Genomic DNA, 18,138 nt, shown 5'->3' with positions numbered 1-18,138 from the left:
AAGCAGGCATTACCCTTATTTATTGGGGAGCAGAAATGCAAGAGGTTGAAGGTACTGGCTTTCACATAATAACATTCTATCCTTTAATGTAGACTTCTTTTGTGCTTAACAAAATAAGAGATTTGAGAATGGTAAAGCATGAGTTTTAAAAAGAATTGCAGAGAAAAGTCACTGGGTAAAACAAGAACCAGGAAGTGGAATTCAGTCTTCATGTTCTAAACGGAAAGCCACAGTTTTAAACCATGACCGTGCACCTGCTGTATGTATGCTGTATCTGAACAAACTGTTTGGTGCGTGGAGTGGGGAGAGGGCTGCGAATTGTATGATCCTTCCAGGAAGAGCTCATAGTAACAGCAGAAGAGAAGATGAAATATGTCTCTGACGGCAGATAATTTAGTAGTAGGCAAGGCTGAAGGTTACAGAGCTGGAGAAGTCACCCAGGTCTCCCTGCTGCACCATCGCAGAGGTAGCCAAAGCTGAATAAGCTGCTTGGATCCAGGATAAAGAAAGACATTTTTGTGATGTGAACGGATGCTTCACGGTCTTCTACAGTGCACACCTGCTGCATCTGTGCCTTCCTTCTGTGGTGTGGTCTTTCCCAGGATCCCTTAGCCTCTGCTTCCCCTTCTGGGTGGGGTCGCTGATGAGAGGTGCTAGGAGGCCTCATGGGCAGAGAGCAGACCTGCTTGTTGAGCTTTGCTGAGCAGCAGATCCTTGCTTGAGCCTCTCCCCATTTCCTACATGGCCTACCTCGTGTGTCTAGCTGCAAGGGTCAAGGACCACTGCATTTTCTGGACTGTGCTTCTCTTCTCTTGCTAGGGTCACTTTCCCCCTCCAGCCCTGCAGAAAGTGATACTTTCCATATTACTAATCTCTAAGTCACCTCATCTTTCCCGGGCTATTCTTTCCACTTATCTATCTTCATGTAACTAGTTTTCTATATTAAATTTTCTCCTTAAGATGCTCTGATTTCCTGGAAAAAATCTTGTTGTCTCCAAACGTATTCTGTGTCTCATTGTGTACTGTGAAGGGGGCCCATGTTTTAACTACACCTTCATATGCTTACTGTATGTCTGTATCTGAACAAACTGTGGTCTGATTTAGTGTCAACTCATCTTAAAAGGGTTTCTTTTCTTTACTCCACCAGGAGTAAACAGATACGGGTCGGGGTGGTGCCAGTATAAAGAAAAGAGTGTACAGTTTCCAAAAGGAAAAAGTAGATAGGATTGGTACCAAAGTGTGACAAGTAAGAGAACAGGGAGAATTTAAAGTGACTTGTGAGTAGAAGCCAAGAAAGGGACATGTAAGGCATTGGGTCAGGGTGAAAAGCTTTTCTAGGATAATTGGATTCCTTTGGAGGTCTGTCAGTAGATATTTACAATTCATCTGAGAAAAGGTGACTGTTGAAAAAAGGTGTAAAAGAAATCCTTTGAGAAGGATACATATAAAGACCTGGAGCCTGGACCCTGGAATCAGCACATTTGGGTGACAGAGAACTTGGACAAGCTCAATGACGCGTGCTCAGGTGCAGGAGGAGAACTGGGAAGGCTTAGCATCCTAGAAACTTAGAAAGGTGGGAAGGGTTAGTGCCATGCAAAGTGGCAGAGAAACTAAAAGTGATTGAGAAAAGCCTTTGGAATTTGCCCAAAAGAAGGTCCAGGGAGTGGTATGTTTATATTTGGCCACTGGTATTAAGTGATTTCGAGAAGGATTTTAAAAAATAGCCTCTGTATTACTGTCCATCTCTTGTGTTTACTCTTTGCAGAACACACACTTTGTCTTTTCAGTGCCTTGACCCCAGCCAGGCAAGGGTCCTGTTGAAGCCAGCCAAGAGACGGATGAGCAAACCTAGGAAGGTCACGGTCTCAACTCTCTGAAACACCTACTGTTAACCATTTGGGATAGTTATTGTGAACAGTTTTTGCCATTGGTTTGGTGGGCTTTATTTTCACTCTTTCTCTTGTATATACAGATAAATGGGTTTCATTTTGACAGAGTAGTTCATGCCATGGACCTATTTTTAAAAGAAATTTAAGTGATTGTTTAGGATTCTTCTGTTTTTATCCAAAAGCTCTGGGTATATAGTCCTGCCCACATCAGATTAGCCTTACAATAGAGTATTTTATTGTGTTCCACATACCTGATGGAGTAAAGAAAAGAAACCCTTTCAAGATGAGCTGACACTAAATCAGACCATGTTAGCAATGTTCATGGAGGGGTGCCTGGTCCATACAGTATTACTCTTTATGTTGAAAAATGGAGATGAGATTCCCAGAAAATAAAATCTGCCATTGTAATGTGGATGTTTCCATGAAGAGTGGTACATGCACAGTACTGCATAACCACTGCTTCTATCTAGTTCCATAACAGCCTTCACCTCAAAATGAAATCTCGTCTCCCCGTAAGCAGTGACTCCCATTTTTCCCCTTCCCTAAGCTCCTGGCAACCACCCACCCACCTGCTTTCTCTCTCCATGGACTTATTAGTTCTGGCTCGTGCATATAATTGGAATCCTGTGATAGTAAACTTTCAGTGTCTGACTTCCTTTATTTAGTGTGTTTTTGAGGTTTACCCATGCTGTGCCATTTATCAGTATTCCATTCGTTTTTGTGGCTAAATAATATTGCCATTGTATGGCATAAACATTTTGTGTGTGTCTGTTGGTTAAGTGATGGATATTTGAGTTGTTTTACCTTTTGGGTGTGCTGGGTAGTGCTGCTATGAACATTTGTGCACACCTGTTTGAGTCTTTTTAATTCTTTTGGGTAAGGTATTGACCTTATTCTTCCATCTGTGGGTCATGAAATATACAGGTTAGGGCAGCTCAGCAGCTCGAGGTTGAAAGCCCACACATTCTGTTTCCTGCAGAGTTTTTGTTTCTACACATGCTCTTGATTTTGGTTGCAGTCCCATAAGACATGGGGTCTCTTTATTGCCCAGTAGAGGATGTGATTGGTGCTTTGTTATGGGGATCCTGGTACAGTATTTGTACTTAACAGCATAAAATGTGAGACAGAATCTGAACTGTCTTATCACAATTGCATGTGGGACACAGGGTCTTGTACTGCTTTTGTTCTGTAGCCCAGATCTCAGCATCTCTGTGTTGCCTCATCTTTTTACCAGCTCAGAAGGCATCTGCACTCATGGCTACTGCCTCCAGTCAGGAGTGAAAGTCCAGGGTCACTAGAGACCGTGGAGTTGTAACAGCTCTTGAGTGCTGGCATGTGTTTCGGGGATGTCACACCATGAACTTTCTGAAGTTAACTATAGTGTCTAGATAGGGCCCTTGTTCAGAAAGTTGTCTCTATTTCTCAAGAGAATTCTTTGCAGACTTGAAGAAGTGAAATTTGATGTTATGTCAACTGGAACTCTAGCCTATAGTGAATAAATCTGAGTGGGGAAGAAAGGAAGGAAGACCAGCATCTATCAGGGATGACAGATGAAAGCGAACAGTGTCTGGCACCCTGTGAAATAATGGGGACTTCTTGCTTTCAGTGGGATCTCTTAGGAAACGATCCTGGGGGATGAAGGCTTGGATGTAGGAATGTGATCCCAGGTAAGTGAGAGGCAGATTAAGAAGCATGAAATACGGAAAGACAAAGGCAATCAGAAGTGTGCTGTTGGGCTGGTTACCGTGGTAGGCTGTTAAAGCTGAGCCCCACAGTGCCTTTTGTAGGAACCATGCAGGTCATGTTTCATTCTCCATCCCATATGTAGATGAAGAGATTATTTGTGCACTGCCTCCCATCTTCCCTGGATTGAAGAAAACCCGTGGGATGTTGATTCTCTCTCACTTCTAGGCTTGCACTTAATGCTTTTGTATTTCTTGTGGGCTTTGTGTTCTGGCTTCTATAGTGGAGACCTAGACCATAAAGCAGGAGGCAGACAGCACTGCTGAGACCTGGTGCTCTGGGTAGCAGGAGTTGCCTCAGCCTCTGGTGTTCATATGTGGCTTGCGATGATATAGACAGGACCCAGGCGTGTCTAGCTCATGTCACCTTTCCAGCCCATAATCTTTTTTTTGGTGGCCACTTGAGGCCTCTTCCTTTATCTCCCCAAGCTTCAGGAGTATGAGCTTTTTCAGCCTGCCTATGAGTGAATGACATTCATTTATTCCAGTCCCTCTAACTTCTTTTTCTCTCTTATTACTTTTGAGGGAATTAGGCCCATTGATCTATTAGACTTAAAGCCACTAAGTCTGTTAAGGTTGTAGGAATCCAATTAGATTTTTAATACAAAATGAAACTCTAAAATATGAATAATTTGCAATCTTCAACAGGTAGTAGAGTCTCTGGGGACCGGAGGAGACGACAGAAAAATCTCTCATCTTCCATCATGTGGGGAATGATAAGAGTTTAATTTTTTCCTTATATGCTCTGGTGTCTGTTACGACAGTGACATACTAGCTCAGAAGCACTTTAAGAAGTAAGTAGGAGTGATTGTGTTCATGTAAAGCCCAGCAGCTTTCTCCTGCCTTTCACTTGGGGATCATGCTGCCTTCCTGCCTATCCCCAAAGTATGAGGCACTTAATCTCCCTATTTTGAAATCTGAAATATTGCAGAATCCCAGACTTTTTGAGCACTCACAGGATGATCACGGGTGGAAAATTCCACACCTGACCTCGCCTTATGAATCACAATAAAAAGGCATGTGTACTAAGAATATCTTATCATTATTTTCAAACCAAATAGATAAGGTATACATGGAAATAAATGAATGTTGTTCTGGATCCCATTTCCGGCCTGTCTTATTGTGTATATGCAGGTAACACAAAAATCTGAAAATTGGTGGCATCTGGAGCATTTCTAGTCCCAAGGGTTTTGGGTGAGGGATCTTCTACCCATGACACCGGACTGAGCTGCCCAAGTATTAACACCTTTGAGTGAGTGCCGCCTCTGTAGTGAGTCTGGGAGCTATTTCTGAGCCAGCCTTTGCACTCAGGGATTTATAGATACTGTTTTAAAACATCTTTTATTTTCAGGATGTGTTTGCAGTGCATAATGATTATATTCATAGGATATTGGTACACGCGTGTAGCAACATCTAAATTCTTTTTACTTCTGTTCCCTTCCCTTCTCTTCCCTCCATCTCCTGGTCTCCTTCCTGTTTGGAAAAGATAGATCTCCTTGTTTCCTATTACCTGTCTTTTATTTTGCTTGCTTATTTATTTGGATTTCTCATGTAGGAGAAACAATGTGATACAGAAGCTTGTGTGTCTAATTCATAGCGAGTAATACTGTCTCGAGGTGCATCTGTTTTCCTACACATGAAAGCTGTTTTCTTGCAGCTGAAGTCTTAAGAGCACATGGAATGCTATGGTTCCTTGATTCTCGGGCTGAGATGCTTCAGAAGCCCTCCTAGCTAGTGCAGATTGGACACACATCCCGAGTTTAAGGCAGTTGCCTGTATCATCTACCATGAAATGTACATATCTGAAGCAGGAATGAATCCATGTTAAGTGAAGCCTTTATGATCTTTGGATGAGTTCCAAAGTTCTTTCACAGATCATTGATGTGTTGCTTGCATTTCTGTATCATTTCTCTGGTCCAAGGCATATCTCTAACGGGTCACCGGTGATTTCCTGGTTTGAATTCTTGAAAGCGTAGAGCAAACTAATTATAGAATCTTTCTGTATTTTTCACAAGTGCTGTGTATTCTTTTTATAGTGACCATGCCTATGCATAGAGCAGTAGCTCTTTTTAGCAGCTGACTTCCATTGATTGCCTCCTTCCTCTCTTCTCTCCCTCCTTCCCCTCTTTCTTCAGTGCTGGTCCTTGCGCATGCTAGGACACGCACTTTACCAGTGATCTATATCCCCAGCCTCTCACTGACACTTTCCAAAGTGACTGGGCGGGTAGGCAGGCTTTCTTTCTTTCGCTTATTCATTCCATTCTTTTTTTTTTTTTTTTTTTTTTTTAAAGACTGGGTTTCAGTGTAGCCTGGACTGGCTTCGAATACACAGTGATCCTCCTGCTTCAGATTCCCTGTTGCTGGAATTACAGACTTGTGCCACCATGTTTGACTTAGGTTCATAAAGATAAATATTTCCCATGCTTTCATTTTATTAAATTATGTAGTTAAGACAGGCTTGGTGGGCATGCTTATAATTTCAGCACTCAGGAGACTGAGGTGGGATGGTCACCACCAGTTTGAGACCAGCCTGGGCTACATAATGAGTTTAAGGCTAGCCTGAACTGCATAGCAAGACTCTGTCTCAAACTTTCCCCACCCAGTGTAGTTTAAATAAGTGTGTTAGTATGAACAAAGTAAGGACTAAACACATGGATCTTCATGGTGACCCAGATCAGTTGGTGGGCCCCCCAGGGTGCAGGCCTGTCTGAGAGAACCCACGATGAACCTACAAGCTCTTCTCCCTGGCCATGTGCCCCTTTGATGTGCCTAGTATGCAGATTTCAGTGATTGGAATCACAGGGGCCTTGTCTTTTCTTATTTTTTAATTAGCACACGTTTATAGCACGTGGTGATCACACTCCTTGTGGAAGTTAGCACATATATGTAATACATCTAAATTTTCTCTCATCCTCTTCTTTCTCCCTCTATCACCTCCCTCCATCTCTTTCTATTTGAGAAATAGATCCTCTTTCTATTTGAGAAATATCTATCTCCATACTTTCTATCATCTGTTATTTTGCTCTTCATTTATATTTTGTAGATTCTTTATAAAAAAGAAACCATGCGATATTTAAGCTTGTATGTGTGATTTATTTCTCTTAACATTATTGTTATGGTTTGTATCTAGATGTTTGCCCGAAAGTCTCATATTGTCATAGGGGCTTCTTGGAGGTGGCTGGATCTGGGGTGTGTGCTGCTGGGATCACGGATGTGATGCTGGGATTGATTCACTGGTAGGATGAAGGCTGTGAGTTCTAACCGCCTTAAGTGTAGCCTGTATAAGATGTAAGGCACAGAAAAACCTGCTATGTGTTGCTTGTTGGTGCTGCTGCTTGTTGTCTGCTCACTGGTGCCAACTGCCGGTGAGTCAGCCTGTTGTGGACTGAAATCTCTACAAACTGTGAGCTGAAATAAATCTTTCCTCCTTTGACTTTGGGCATTGGGTATTTTGTCTCAGCAATAAGAAAGATAACTAAGACTGTTATGGTCTCAAAGTGCACTTAATTTTCCTATAAATGTCTCAAATTTCTCTTACTTTATGGCAGACTAGTACACCATTGTATGTAAATGACTTTTTAAAAATCCATTTGTCTGTTGATGGACATAGGAGCTGCTTCCAAGGTTGACCTATTATGAATTGTTGCTATAAGCATAAGTGTGCATGTGTCACTATAATATGATGTCTTTAGCTCTTCTGGAAAGATATCTAGAAGTGGAATAGCTGAGTCATATGGAATTTCTGGTTTTTGTTTTTTAAAGAACTCTCTACACCAATTTCTGTACTGATTTTATTAGTTTACTCACCAGCAGTGTGGTTGTGTTTTCACCCTGCAGCCTTACCAGGATGTGTTGTTTGATTTCTTGATCATAGCCATTCTTTTCTCGAGTAAGATGGAATTTCAGTGTTATTCTAATTTGTATTTCTCTAGTAGTCAGGGATGTTGGCCATTTCTTCATGTGTATATTGACCATTTGTACTTCTGAGAATGGTGCTTTGTTTTGGTGCCCCAGTTTTTTATTAGGTCTTTTGTTTTGGGAGGGTTTAATGTTTTTGAAAGTTCCTTATATTAGTCTTCTGTCTGAGGAATAGCTGGAAGAAATATCTTACTGTATTTTTATATGTGGTAAACTATATAGGATAGGTTATTTCTTCACTTGGTTGGTGGTTTTGCTTTGCAAAAGTGTTTAATTTCATATTATTCAATTTGTTGACTGTTGGTACTATTTCTGTGCCACCAGGGTTCTGTTCAGAAAGTCCTTGCCTAAGCCTATGATTTAAGGTTTTACTTATTTTATCTTCCATCATATTATCTTAACATTGAGACCTTCAATCCATTTTTATTTTATTATAGTACCTGGTGAGACAGATGGGTCTAGGTTCAGTATTAGGTATGCAGATAGCCAGTTTTTCTCTTTGTTAGAGACTGTTTTTCTTCAGTATATATTATTGTCCCCTTTGTCAAAAGATCAAGGTAATTGAATGTGCTTAGGGTTGTTACTATATTCTGTATTCTGTTCTCTTGATCCACCTGTCAATCTTTGTACCAGTGCCATGCAGTTTTTATCACAATAGCTTTGTAATATAGCTTTCAAGTCCAGGGTTGTGTTGCTTCCTGCTTTTTTCTTATTATCCAGGATTGCTTTTGCTATTCTGGGTCTCCTCTAGTTCCTCATAAATTTTAGGATTTTTTCTGTAGTTCTGTGAAGTAAGCTTTTGGTAGTTTGATTAGGATTGTGTTAAATCTGTGTATCAGTTTTTGAAGTATGGTAGAGCCCTAGGCTTTATATTGTATATACTTCTATAGATTCTCTTAGCTTCTTTGGTGAAAAATGGAGAGATCTGCAAGTGAGTTAAGTTCATTCTTTTGTGATCCATAAATTAGTAGAACACACAGTAAGTATTAAATGAATCTTATTAGCTGTGTATTGTATACTCAGCCATTCTTTGCTGGGACATGATGCTTGACATCTGCAACTCTTACAGGAGAAAAGGTTTATTTTGGTTTACAGTTTGTAGAGGTTTTAGTCAGCTAGCTCCACGGTAGAGGGACATGGCAGAGGAGACAGAGCCCATGACATGGCAGGCGTCAAGCAGAGAGAGAAAGAGATCAAGGGAGGAGGAGGAGGGATGTATATCCAGGCCATGCCCACAGAGACCCAGCCCTTCCCTCTAGGCTTCACCTCCCAACATCACCCCCAGCTATAAACCCAGTAGTGGGCTAATCCAGTGCTAAGTAATACACACTTGTGATTCAGTCACTTGCCAAAAGTACGACCTATGCTTAAGCATTAGGCTTTGGGGGATATCTACCAGTGTAAATCACAGCATCCATTGTCTACATTGAGGATCTTAAAAGTCAAAGACATAGTCTAAGTGTCTTTATGTTTTTAAACTAAGCCTTGGTCCATGTTAGCATACGGCCAGGGCGTTCTGTTTATTCCTACTGTGATAAACCCTGGAGGGAGAATTACATAGGGTTAGCGTAATATTTAGTATACCTCTGTATGTTTCATACATATAAAAAGGACAGCAGAAAAGATGACATTGGTGTCAAAATCTGAGGTTCTGGTCAAATACAGCAGTTTTGGGACCATTTCCTCACTGATGAACAAGCAGCTTATAAGGATTCTGTAACCCTTTGAACCTGTTCTTACTCGTGTTAGTAAGAAAATCTTGCATCTCTTGAACTTCCAGTGAGCTTTGTTTCATAGATTCTAGGACTCTGCATGAGCTCAGGCGTGTCAACATGGTGTGATGGGGGTGGTTTTATTTTCCCCTTTCCTACTTTAGCATAATACATGTGAAACACAAGTAGGAGTGCCCTTTGGAGCTTCACACTTTTGTGCCTGAGCATTTAGAAAGCAGATAATGATCTCTAAGTAGATGAGAGCACTTGTGTCAGAGATTAGTTATCGATTTTAAGAAAATCAGATTTGCTTCTTGAGCAGGTCTGTCTTAGAATTGCATTGGACTTTTTCGTCCCTGTGGCTAGTGTGACCCAGGGGCAGGAGACAGAAGTTTAACCATGAATAGAGCCTCGTTTTCCCATGTCGCAGAGTGATCATTTAGAATTCTTGGCATGTGTTTGCCTTTTGTTCTGTGATTCGTTTTTGGCATAAAATATCTTTCTGGGCTGATTATGTGAAGACAGAGGTAGAGAATGCAATAAACCCATGAAATGCTCATCTTCAGGCTAGCAATAATAAAATTCTGTCATACAAACTGTTCAGTGGGGATGCTACATCCATGTACATATGTGCAAATTGTGTGCAAATAAAAACTTAATGCACATGTAAGGCTCTGAGGAAAAGCCTGCTGGGACTTGTTCTGTTCCCATCGGCATGTCACTCTGTCTGTATCAGCCTTCAGAGCTCGTAGGTCATTTGGCTTGCCTAACATTTATCTGTTGTTCCTATTTCCAGAACTGGGGCCAGGGTTGTAGCTCTGTGGTAAAGCGGCTGTTCAGCATGTGCAAGGCCCTGGGTTCAGTCTCCAGCATACCTCTACACAGTCTCCTTCCCCAATAAAGAACTGGTCCCTGCCATCTATGATGTCCCTGAGGGCAACTCCTGTACTGTGCTTAACTTACTTCCACCTTGGTCATGCTGTCCATCTTGCCCAAACACCCTGCTCGACTGAGCCCAGGACCTTTTGCACATGTGAAGAGCGTCTTCCTAGAATGCTTCTCCCCAGATAACATGATTCATGCCTTTGCTGCATCCAGGTCTTTAACCAAATGTTACCTTCTCATGAGATTTTCTGGCCACCTCCCTCAGAGCAAAAAGTTCTTTATGCTTCTTTATCTCTTCTTTATATCTTCGTACCTAAAACATTTTTTTACCTATTTGTCTTTTGAGAGGCGGGAAGAAGGTCTGTATCTCATCGAGAAACCACTTCCATGAGGGCAGAGATACTTGTCTGTTTTGCTTATTGTTGCTTTTTGGACAGTTTGTGCTGACATGTAGCTAGTGTAGGTAATGTATGTTTTCCAAATTTTTCTGGCTTCTTGGAAAAGGGGAACAGATACCACTGACTTAGTATTGACTTTTGTTTGTTTGGTCCTGTTTGGTCGTTTGGGTTTGTTGATTTGTTTTTCTGAGATGGGATCTTGCTATGTAGCCCAGACTGGCAGTTCTCCTGCTTCAGCCTCCTGAGTGCTGGAAGTACAGGCATGTGCTACCACACCCAGCACAGTATTGACATTTTTAAAGTTGAGTGTGTTTTCAGTGAAGGGATGTGGTCAAGCTGTGGCCATGGGGGCTTATTACTGTTCATTGTGTTTGCCCATTTGCAAGGTTACGCAGGCCCTGTACCTGATAGTTAGAAAGATGACTCATTTTCCTATGGGGGAGGGGTTGTAATTTTTAAGTCTATTTCAGAGAGGTCTAGCCGAGAATCACTCCTTAGGTTCCTTTTAGCTCCAGAGTTCTGTAGTCCCACAGCATGAGAAGTGGAAGGGATGGACGGGGCTTAGTCGGTGGGAGAAGGGGGATTTTCACATTTTCAGAGTGAAGCATCCATCTGAAAGGAGCCTCAGCCCTGGGAATATGTGAGAGGTCCCTGCAGATGCTGTTGAGGAGAGTGCAGAGCTGAGAGACGGGGAGCCAAGGAGGTAGAATCACACTCAACTACTCTGCGAGGGTCTAGGGGAAGAGGCCAAGACAAGGCGGGTTTTGTGATACAAAGGCCAAGCTCACGAGACCAGCCCTTCTGTGGACCTTCGGACTGGACCTGAAGAACAGCTAGAGGTTCTAGAGTGGATGGAGTCTCTGTTAGAAGAGCGGGCAGGATTTGTGGGGGACGAGAGGAGGAGTGGAACCTGAGAGCAGTGGAGGGAGAAGACAAGCTAGAAATGTCAAATTTTCTTTTCTCTACTTGTGGGAAATGGAAATACATGTGTTTCCTTGCAAGGAGTGTGTGCAGGTTTGGCATTTGCTTGTATTATGTATTTGGGACAGAGTGTTGAGAAGCTGCGGAGAGATGGCCATCTGGGAGAGCCACTGTTTACCCTTCATGTCCACATGTGCGTGTGTTGTAAGAGGGTATTGGTACGAAGTCAGTGAAAAATATTTAAGGTTTTCTAAGCGTTTGTGGATAACAATGAAAAAAATTACCTAGGGTCGAGTAGCATAAGACTGAAACTCCGGTTTCTAGAAGGAGACAGAAATTTGGAAAAATAGAGCTAAAATGACTTTGGAAAGTGAATCATGGGTATGGACTTGGAAAACATCCCAGTTTAAAAAAAAAATCTTTATTTCTACTTTAAGTCTGTTTTAAAGCTCGAGATAACAGAAAATTTTAACAAAAACAGAAATTGAGAAGGTTGATATGAAGCCAATGAGCAAAACAGTGGAATGGATTGATTTCAAAACCAGCCCACATTTTACTCAGATGTTGACTACCAGCAGAATGAAATTATTTAATGAGATATGTGTACCTTTTGAAAGAAAAGGAATAAATCATAATTTTTATGCTTAGCCTTTGCAATTTTGGAAGTGGCCCATTTATTTTTTTTCCAGAGGAAGAGAGAAGGGATGTAATGAAACGGTTTTAGTAAACTATATGTAAAATATACAGAAATGGGCTTGAAATTTTGTTTTTAAGCTTCTCTTGGGCTATCCCCTCCACCCAGTCTTTTTCTCTCCTCTTGCTGTGAAGGAATTCAAGAAAATGAAGAAGCTATGCTCCAAATTAAATGTCAATTGAATACTGTCGCCATTAGCCAACTTGGAAGTTTTTCCCATCAGAAAAGTTTCCTACAGTAGAAATATAGTTACTATAAATGTGCATTTAAGACATCAGTACTCCCTAGCTCCCTCTGAGTCTTTAAATTCTAATACAGCAGTTACAGACTGCTTTGGTATGTCTTGAAAAGTTTTTGGATCAGGTGATCATCCTTTTTCTGTTTAAGACTTTATATTTTGTTCCAGTTATTAATTGGAAATTTCCGTTACTTCTTTTTCTAGTATCCATTGAGCATTGTAGTAATCTGTCTATAGGTGCTTTGTTCTCTATAACAGCTGGATTTCTGAAAATGTGAAATAATATTTTAAATACATTTTTGTGTTGGAAGAAAATGGCTTTTCAGTGGTTGAGATGATTAATTTTTGTAAGGGGGTCTTAAGGAAGTGTCAGTCATTAGGTTCAGGTGTTTGGCTTGCAGAGCACTTTACCATTCACCGTAGTGGTGCTTGAAAGCCTCATTTTTATTATTAATGGTGATACTTATTGTAGCGGCCATGTGATGCTTTCTTTACATTTTCTTGTTTTGTTCTCTGACAATCGGCTGAAGGAGGTAATACTGCGTTTTGGAAACAAGACTACCCAGACTCCTTTACTTGCTCCCAAGTACAGTAGCACAGCCTGGATTTGAAAGCAGGCAGTGGTGGCTGAAGTATGCTCTCATGAGGGCCTGGCTCACTCTTCCAGACAGCCGTGTGGCCTCAGAGCTCTAGGTGGGCTGGAAGCCTTTGGGTGGTCAAGAGCTTCTTGCTGTAAGCCTGGGAGAGGAGCCTTCCATCTTCTCGGCTTGTCCCCAGATTCCCTTGACTGGACATACTCTTTCTAGTGAGTCCTGACGCTTTGCAAACGAGCCTTACTTTTGCAAAATGCAAAGAGCTGGTGTGCTCTGCCTCTTTGCAACCTGGAAAGGGTAGGCATCCAGCCAATGGTGTGGGCGTTGTATAGAATGACCAAGTAGCTAGGGGCAGTAACACTTTGTTTCTTCTGCTCCCCAATCTTGCCCGGGTAGGGAGTATAAAGGACAAGGGACAGGATACAGATATAGCCAGGGAGCAGCTGCTGGCAGTCTAAAGGCAATTCTCTTGGGTAAAAGAGGGTACAATAGCCACGCTCAACTTAGAATTCTCCACAGATGGCACATTTGGCATTTCTAGTTGTTCTCATTGAAGTAAATATTTGGAACCAAATGCTGCCATGTTTTCCGTCAGACTCTGTGAATATTTCATTTAAAATTAGTAGCAGGGGTAAACGTTCAAATCCACACACAATTTTACAACAAACCTGGACATTTTAGAGAGACTGTGTTGGAAAGACAGCCTGCTCGTTGATGGTGCTTGTAACCGCTGCTCTTTCTCACCTTTTCTACTGATTACCTGTGGGATTCACCAAAGGTGAGATGGCTTTGCTCGCATTTACCCTGGGAGGAAACGCGTGGGCATGAATTAACTGTGAGAATCTCACAGCTAATGCAAAATTAAAGGTTTTTCGACTCATGTTACTGCTTGTGAATTCAAATGACAGCCATTAAGTCATGATCACGAGTTTAGACATCCACAGTGGAATAATTTGGCACCTGGGTGAACTTCTTGATTTATTGCCATTCATGGTGATCTTGCTACAGGCAAAGGTGTCTGCTGCCTTCAGTGATTGCCTCACTGGTTCTTGATAGGTCTTCTACTTAGAATTTAGTGTGTGGGGGTGTGTGTATGAGAGAGACAGACAGACAGGCAGTAGGTTTTCTTCTGCTGTCTTGCTATCTGATTGTTGACCATAGAAATATTAAAATGTTTTTGGGCTTCATTGCCGCTTTGATGCTGTGGATAACGAGGAGGTCAGTGGCTACTCTGCCATTGTGCTAAGTAACTTCTTAGCATTTTAAAAATCACTAAGCCCTCCATTGATCAAGTTTTACCCCACCAGGCCTGCAAAACCAGTCAATCAATATAAGCATCAAGTGGTTTATGTACCTCAGTTGCCGTCCTCCAGCCTGTGTTCCTTTGAATTAGCTGGTTGCCTATGGGCTGGGGGGTGGGGAGGAGTGTTCTTGTTTCCCAGCCCATGGCCCGGCTGGCTCCAGGGAAAGGTTGGCTGACTTCCTGGTTGTTTTTCCAGCCCGTGGCCTCCACTGGCTTACAGGAATGGCTGCTGATCAAGTTTTAAGTAACGTAAAGAAACACGCAGCTCCTGCATGTCCGATTTTGTAATAAGCATTTTACGTGCATGATCTAATTTAATCTTTATGATGGCTTTTAAGGGTCATTATTATTATCCCTTTTTTAAAGATTAGGAAATTAATGCTTAATGAGAAAGCTTAAATAACTCACACAAGGTCAGATGGCTAGAGTATGGTGGAGGCAGGGAAGTGAAACTTGTCTGTCTGGTTTCAAAGCCCAGTGAAAAGGCTGCCCTCTTTTTGGATTGGAATGAACATTTCAAACAATCAAAATATATTTCAGTGGACTCTTAATACTTAGGCAAATTTACTGTTATTAAAGGATTAGGGAAATAGCTCTTTTACTCTTCCACACTCGAAATAAAGATTGAACTCTGGCAGCTATCTACCTTCAGGCTCATTGTGATTGAGCTAATGTGATTCTCAGACCACACATTTCTCTAGTCACCTAATATACATGAAGTTATTTAAGAGCTGTACTCTAGCTCCCATCTTTACCTGTATTCCTATTAGTTGTGTGCAGATTAAATCTAGAGGCCCTTTAGAATTCAGGGTAACCAAGAATTCTGATTTCTACCCTGGCTCCCACATCCTGATCTCTTGGTGACTTGTAACATGTGATGAATTGTCAACATTTAACCATTTAGAGCCGTGCTGTTTACCTGAGGCCAAAGCAACTTTGAAGATCCCAGCCATGTATTCTGATGCCCTGTTTCTTCTCTTTACAAATCCAACTTGGGCTGCAGGTCTTCACCCTCAGAGCATCTTTCTGTGATGAGATCAGCTCCTCATTGTTATTTTCCTTTCTCATTTCTCTAACAACTTCTGGCTGTGTTGCTAAAGTAGCATCTTGCTACACACAACTTTGATTTTTTACTGTGTGTGTGTGATGTGTCTTATATCACCAGTGATACAAGCGTCTGCAGAAAACTGTCTTGTATATCTTATATTTTTCTAACATTCCATGGTAGGTATTCTGCTAGGCGCATAGTAGATGTTCAGTAAATATTTGATAATTATACTGCTAAAGTTGGCATGATTTCAGTGGATCATCCACCTGCCCTTTCTCAAACTAAGTGAAGCATCAGGACATTCAGAACATAAATTTTACTCAGAATTACATTTTTTGAATAGGTGACACATTGACATGCTTCAGAGTAAAAGACTAACAAGACATACAAAGTGAAAAAACCTTTTTTCCTATTCTTGCATTCTCTCCACTAAAAGTAGCTACTATTTTAGTGTTATGTGTATCCTTCTTAGAGTACTTCTGTGTTTTAAGCAAATGATTTTAAATAATAATGAAAACCAAAACACTTTTTTTCTCTTTTGACATAGAACTTTGCATATCACACAATGGTTTTGCACCTTGGTTTTTATATTTAATTGTATAATTTAGAAATTTTTCAAGATCAACTAACAGGGACCATATCAGTATTCAGTATTTGTAGGTCAGGGATATTCCGTTATTTTTAGGTTTCTCACAGTTTATTTAACTGGTTCCACACTGATGGGTGTTTAAGTTGCTTCCTGTTGTTTGCCATTACATACTTTGTAGTAACTCAGGGGGTGGTTGATGACATTTTACCTGGATGCAGATGTCTCTAGAGGATATATTCTCAGGCATGGGGCTTGCTGGAGCCCAGGCAGGTACCCTGACAGCTGTCACAGATCTGCCACCCTGCCCTCCTCAGAAGCTTGTCACTTTTTCTGTCATAAACTTGTTTCTCTGGGACACTGTCAGTAGTTGTTGACTCAAATGTGTGCATTTGTGTGCATCTGATGGGTGAAAGATGATATTTAAATGTAGTTCCTGTTTACATTTATCTTATGAGTCAGTTGAACGTATGTTTTGTGTGGTCTAAGGGCCATTTATATTTTTTATGAACCATCTGTTCCCATTTTGCCTATCTATAAAAGTTTGCATTTTTCAGTTTAACACTTGACTTTATCGATGGTAGTAGTGGTTTATTTCCTTGCAGAACTTTTCCGTTTTTAGGTAGTAAAATTTATGGAGCTTTTCTTTTTATAGCTTTTGAATTTCAAGGTGTTAGGCCTTCTCTGCCTCTTGGCTATATGTTTTCTTATAGTGAGCTTTTTTCATTTAAATTTTTGCAACAGTTTGGGTCTTTCAGAGATGAATCCATTGGTTGTCTAGTTACTGAAAATTTATCTTCAATAAGATTAGATGCCAGCTTTATCATAGGTTAAATTGCAAGTTGGATTATGTGTTACTACTGGATAGAATGTAAGCTCTAGAACTAAGCATTCAGGTGTATGACTTAGAGTCTTATTCATCCAGCAAGTGTTTATTAGGCACATAATAAATTAAAAAGGTACTGCGTGCCATGCCTTGGAGATAGAAAGTTAAATGCAAATGAATCTCTGAAGAAAGGCCCTATCCAATAAGTATAATCTCAGTGTAGTAGAGTAAGAAAGCAGAGAAGTTAAGAAAACCAGGGAGGTGCTTCCCAGAGCAGACCATACTGGGTGGAGTCTTGAAGGTTCAATAGGAGTTTTCTAACCAGGAGGAAGGGCTGTGCTAGGAAGAGGAAACAGTGAGCACAGAGGAAGGAACTCAGGAGTCCATGGTGTCTGGGGAAGTTTTCTTTAGCTCTTCATGGTCATAGTGTGGGGCAGGGGACAGTAGTCAGAGATGACACAGCTGGAGGACCATTAACAAAACTTGTCTTTCCTAAGTGCTATCAGGGATTTGGGCACACAGCAGCAATGTTGTACCTCCCCCATGTCTCTGTCCCTCTAAACAGGTGAAGGGGAAGGTTGAAAGGGCCCCAGGTAAATGAACGGCACCCTTAGTCATGTTCTGCAGGTCAGATGTTGAGTCTTTGACAACTGTTGCTTATTCTAGAGTACTCCAAGCTCCCGAAGCCGAAGCCTCACTTTGCTCCCCCATGGAACACCCAATTCTGCGTCTCCCTGTAGCCAGAGACACCTCATTGCGGGGGCCCCTGCTGTGGTCACCGTCACGCATCACAAGTCGCCTGCAGCCGCCCGAAGAACCAAGAGTCAGTATCCCGGCCAGCTCCACGAAGTCCGTGAGGTAGGCTTCGCTCTCCTGCTAGGTTAAGCGGCCCTGGGAGTTGGGGATGTGGCTGGGGCTCTGCCAACTCCGCTCCCTTTGGACCATCTTGATTTATGCAGAGAGGGTACCAGCAGCCGAACTCCCAGCCACACAGCCTTGGCCACTCTTCCTGCTTTCCATAAAATGGTAGGGCTTGGGATGTGGCTAGTGGTAGAGCGCTGGCCCGGCATGTGCGAGTACTGCTAAGTGAATACATAGAAAATAGCCATCAGTGCTGTGTCTTGGGTTCAGAGACCTTGCTGTGCAACAGGGAAAGCAAGGCACAGAGCATGAGACCCCATGCAGGGTGATCAGTGCAAGTCGCGGCGTTCCTGGTGAAGACTGGCATATAGCTACTCGGGAGGTCGTATTTTGAAGGCGAAGAGTATTAAACCTGCGGCTGTCTGCCCTCTTTTTGGCCCTGCCTCGCTGTCCTTGTGAAGCACCTCCATCTTTCCCTCCCAGACACCCAGGGGAAGCATCGGGAAGTGAAAGGAACACTGCCC

General features: G+C 41.9%; 1 protein-coding gene across 4 annotated transcripts in view; it reads left to right on the top strand.

The window, feature by feature from the left end:
- The window catches only part of Osbpl10 (oxysterol binding protein like 10), a 287,054-nt gene that overhangs the window by 128,493 nt on the left and 140,423 nt on the right, over positions 1-18,138 (top strand). For 3 of the 4 annotated variants that reach the window (XM_063257092.1, XM_063257088.1, XM_063257090.1), the window contains exon 4: positions 17,420-17,611. The exons of the other annotated variant lie outside the window; for it this stretch is intronic. In XM_063257092.1, coding sequence (XP_063113162.1) covers positions 17,420-17,611 — 192 coding nt within the window. The remainder of the gene's footprint in view (positions 1-17,419; positions 17,612-18,138) is intronic. 4 annotated transcript variants of the gene reach the window in all.

This window comes from Cavia porcellus, unplaced genomic scaffold (genome assembly GCF_034190915.1).
Source record: "Cavia porcellus strain 051 isolate PalLab524CR breed Dunkin Hartley unplaced genomic scaffold, mCavPor4.1 scaffold_10, whole genome shotgun sequence".
Taxonomy (NCBI): domain Eukaryota; kingdom Metazoa; phylum Chordata; class Mammalia; order Rodentia; family Caviidae; genus Cavia; species Cavia porcellus.
This window is presented reverse-complemented; position numbering and strand designations above follow the sequence as displayed.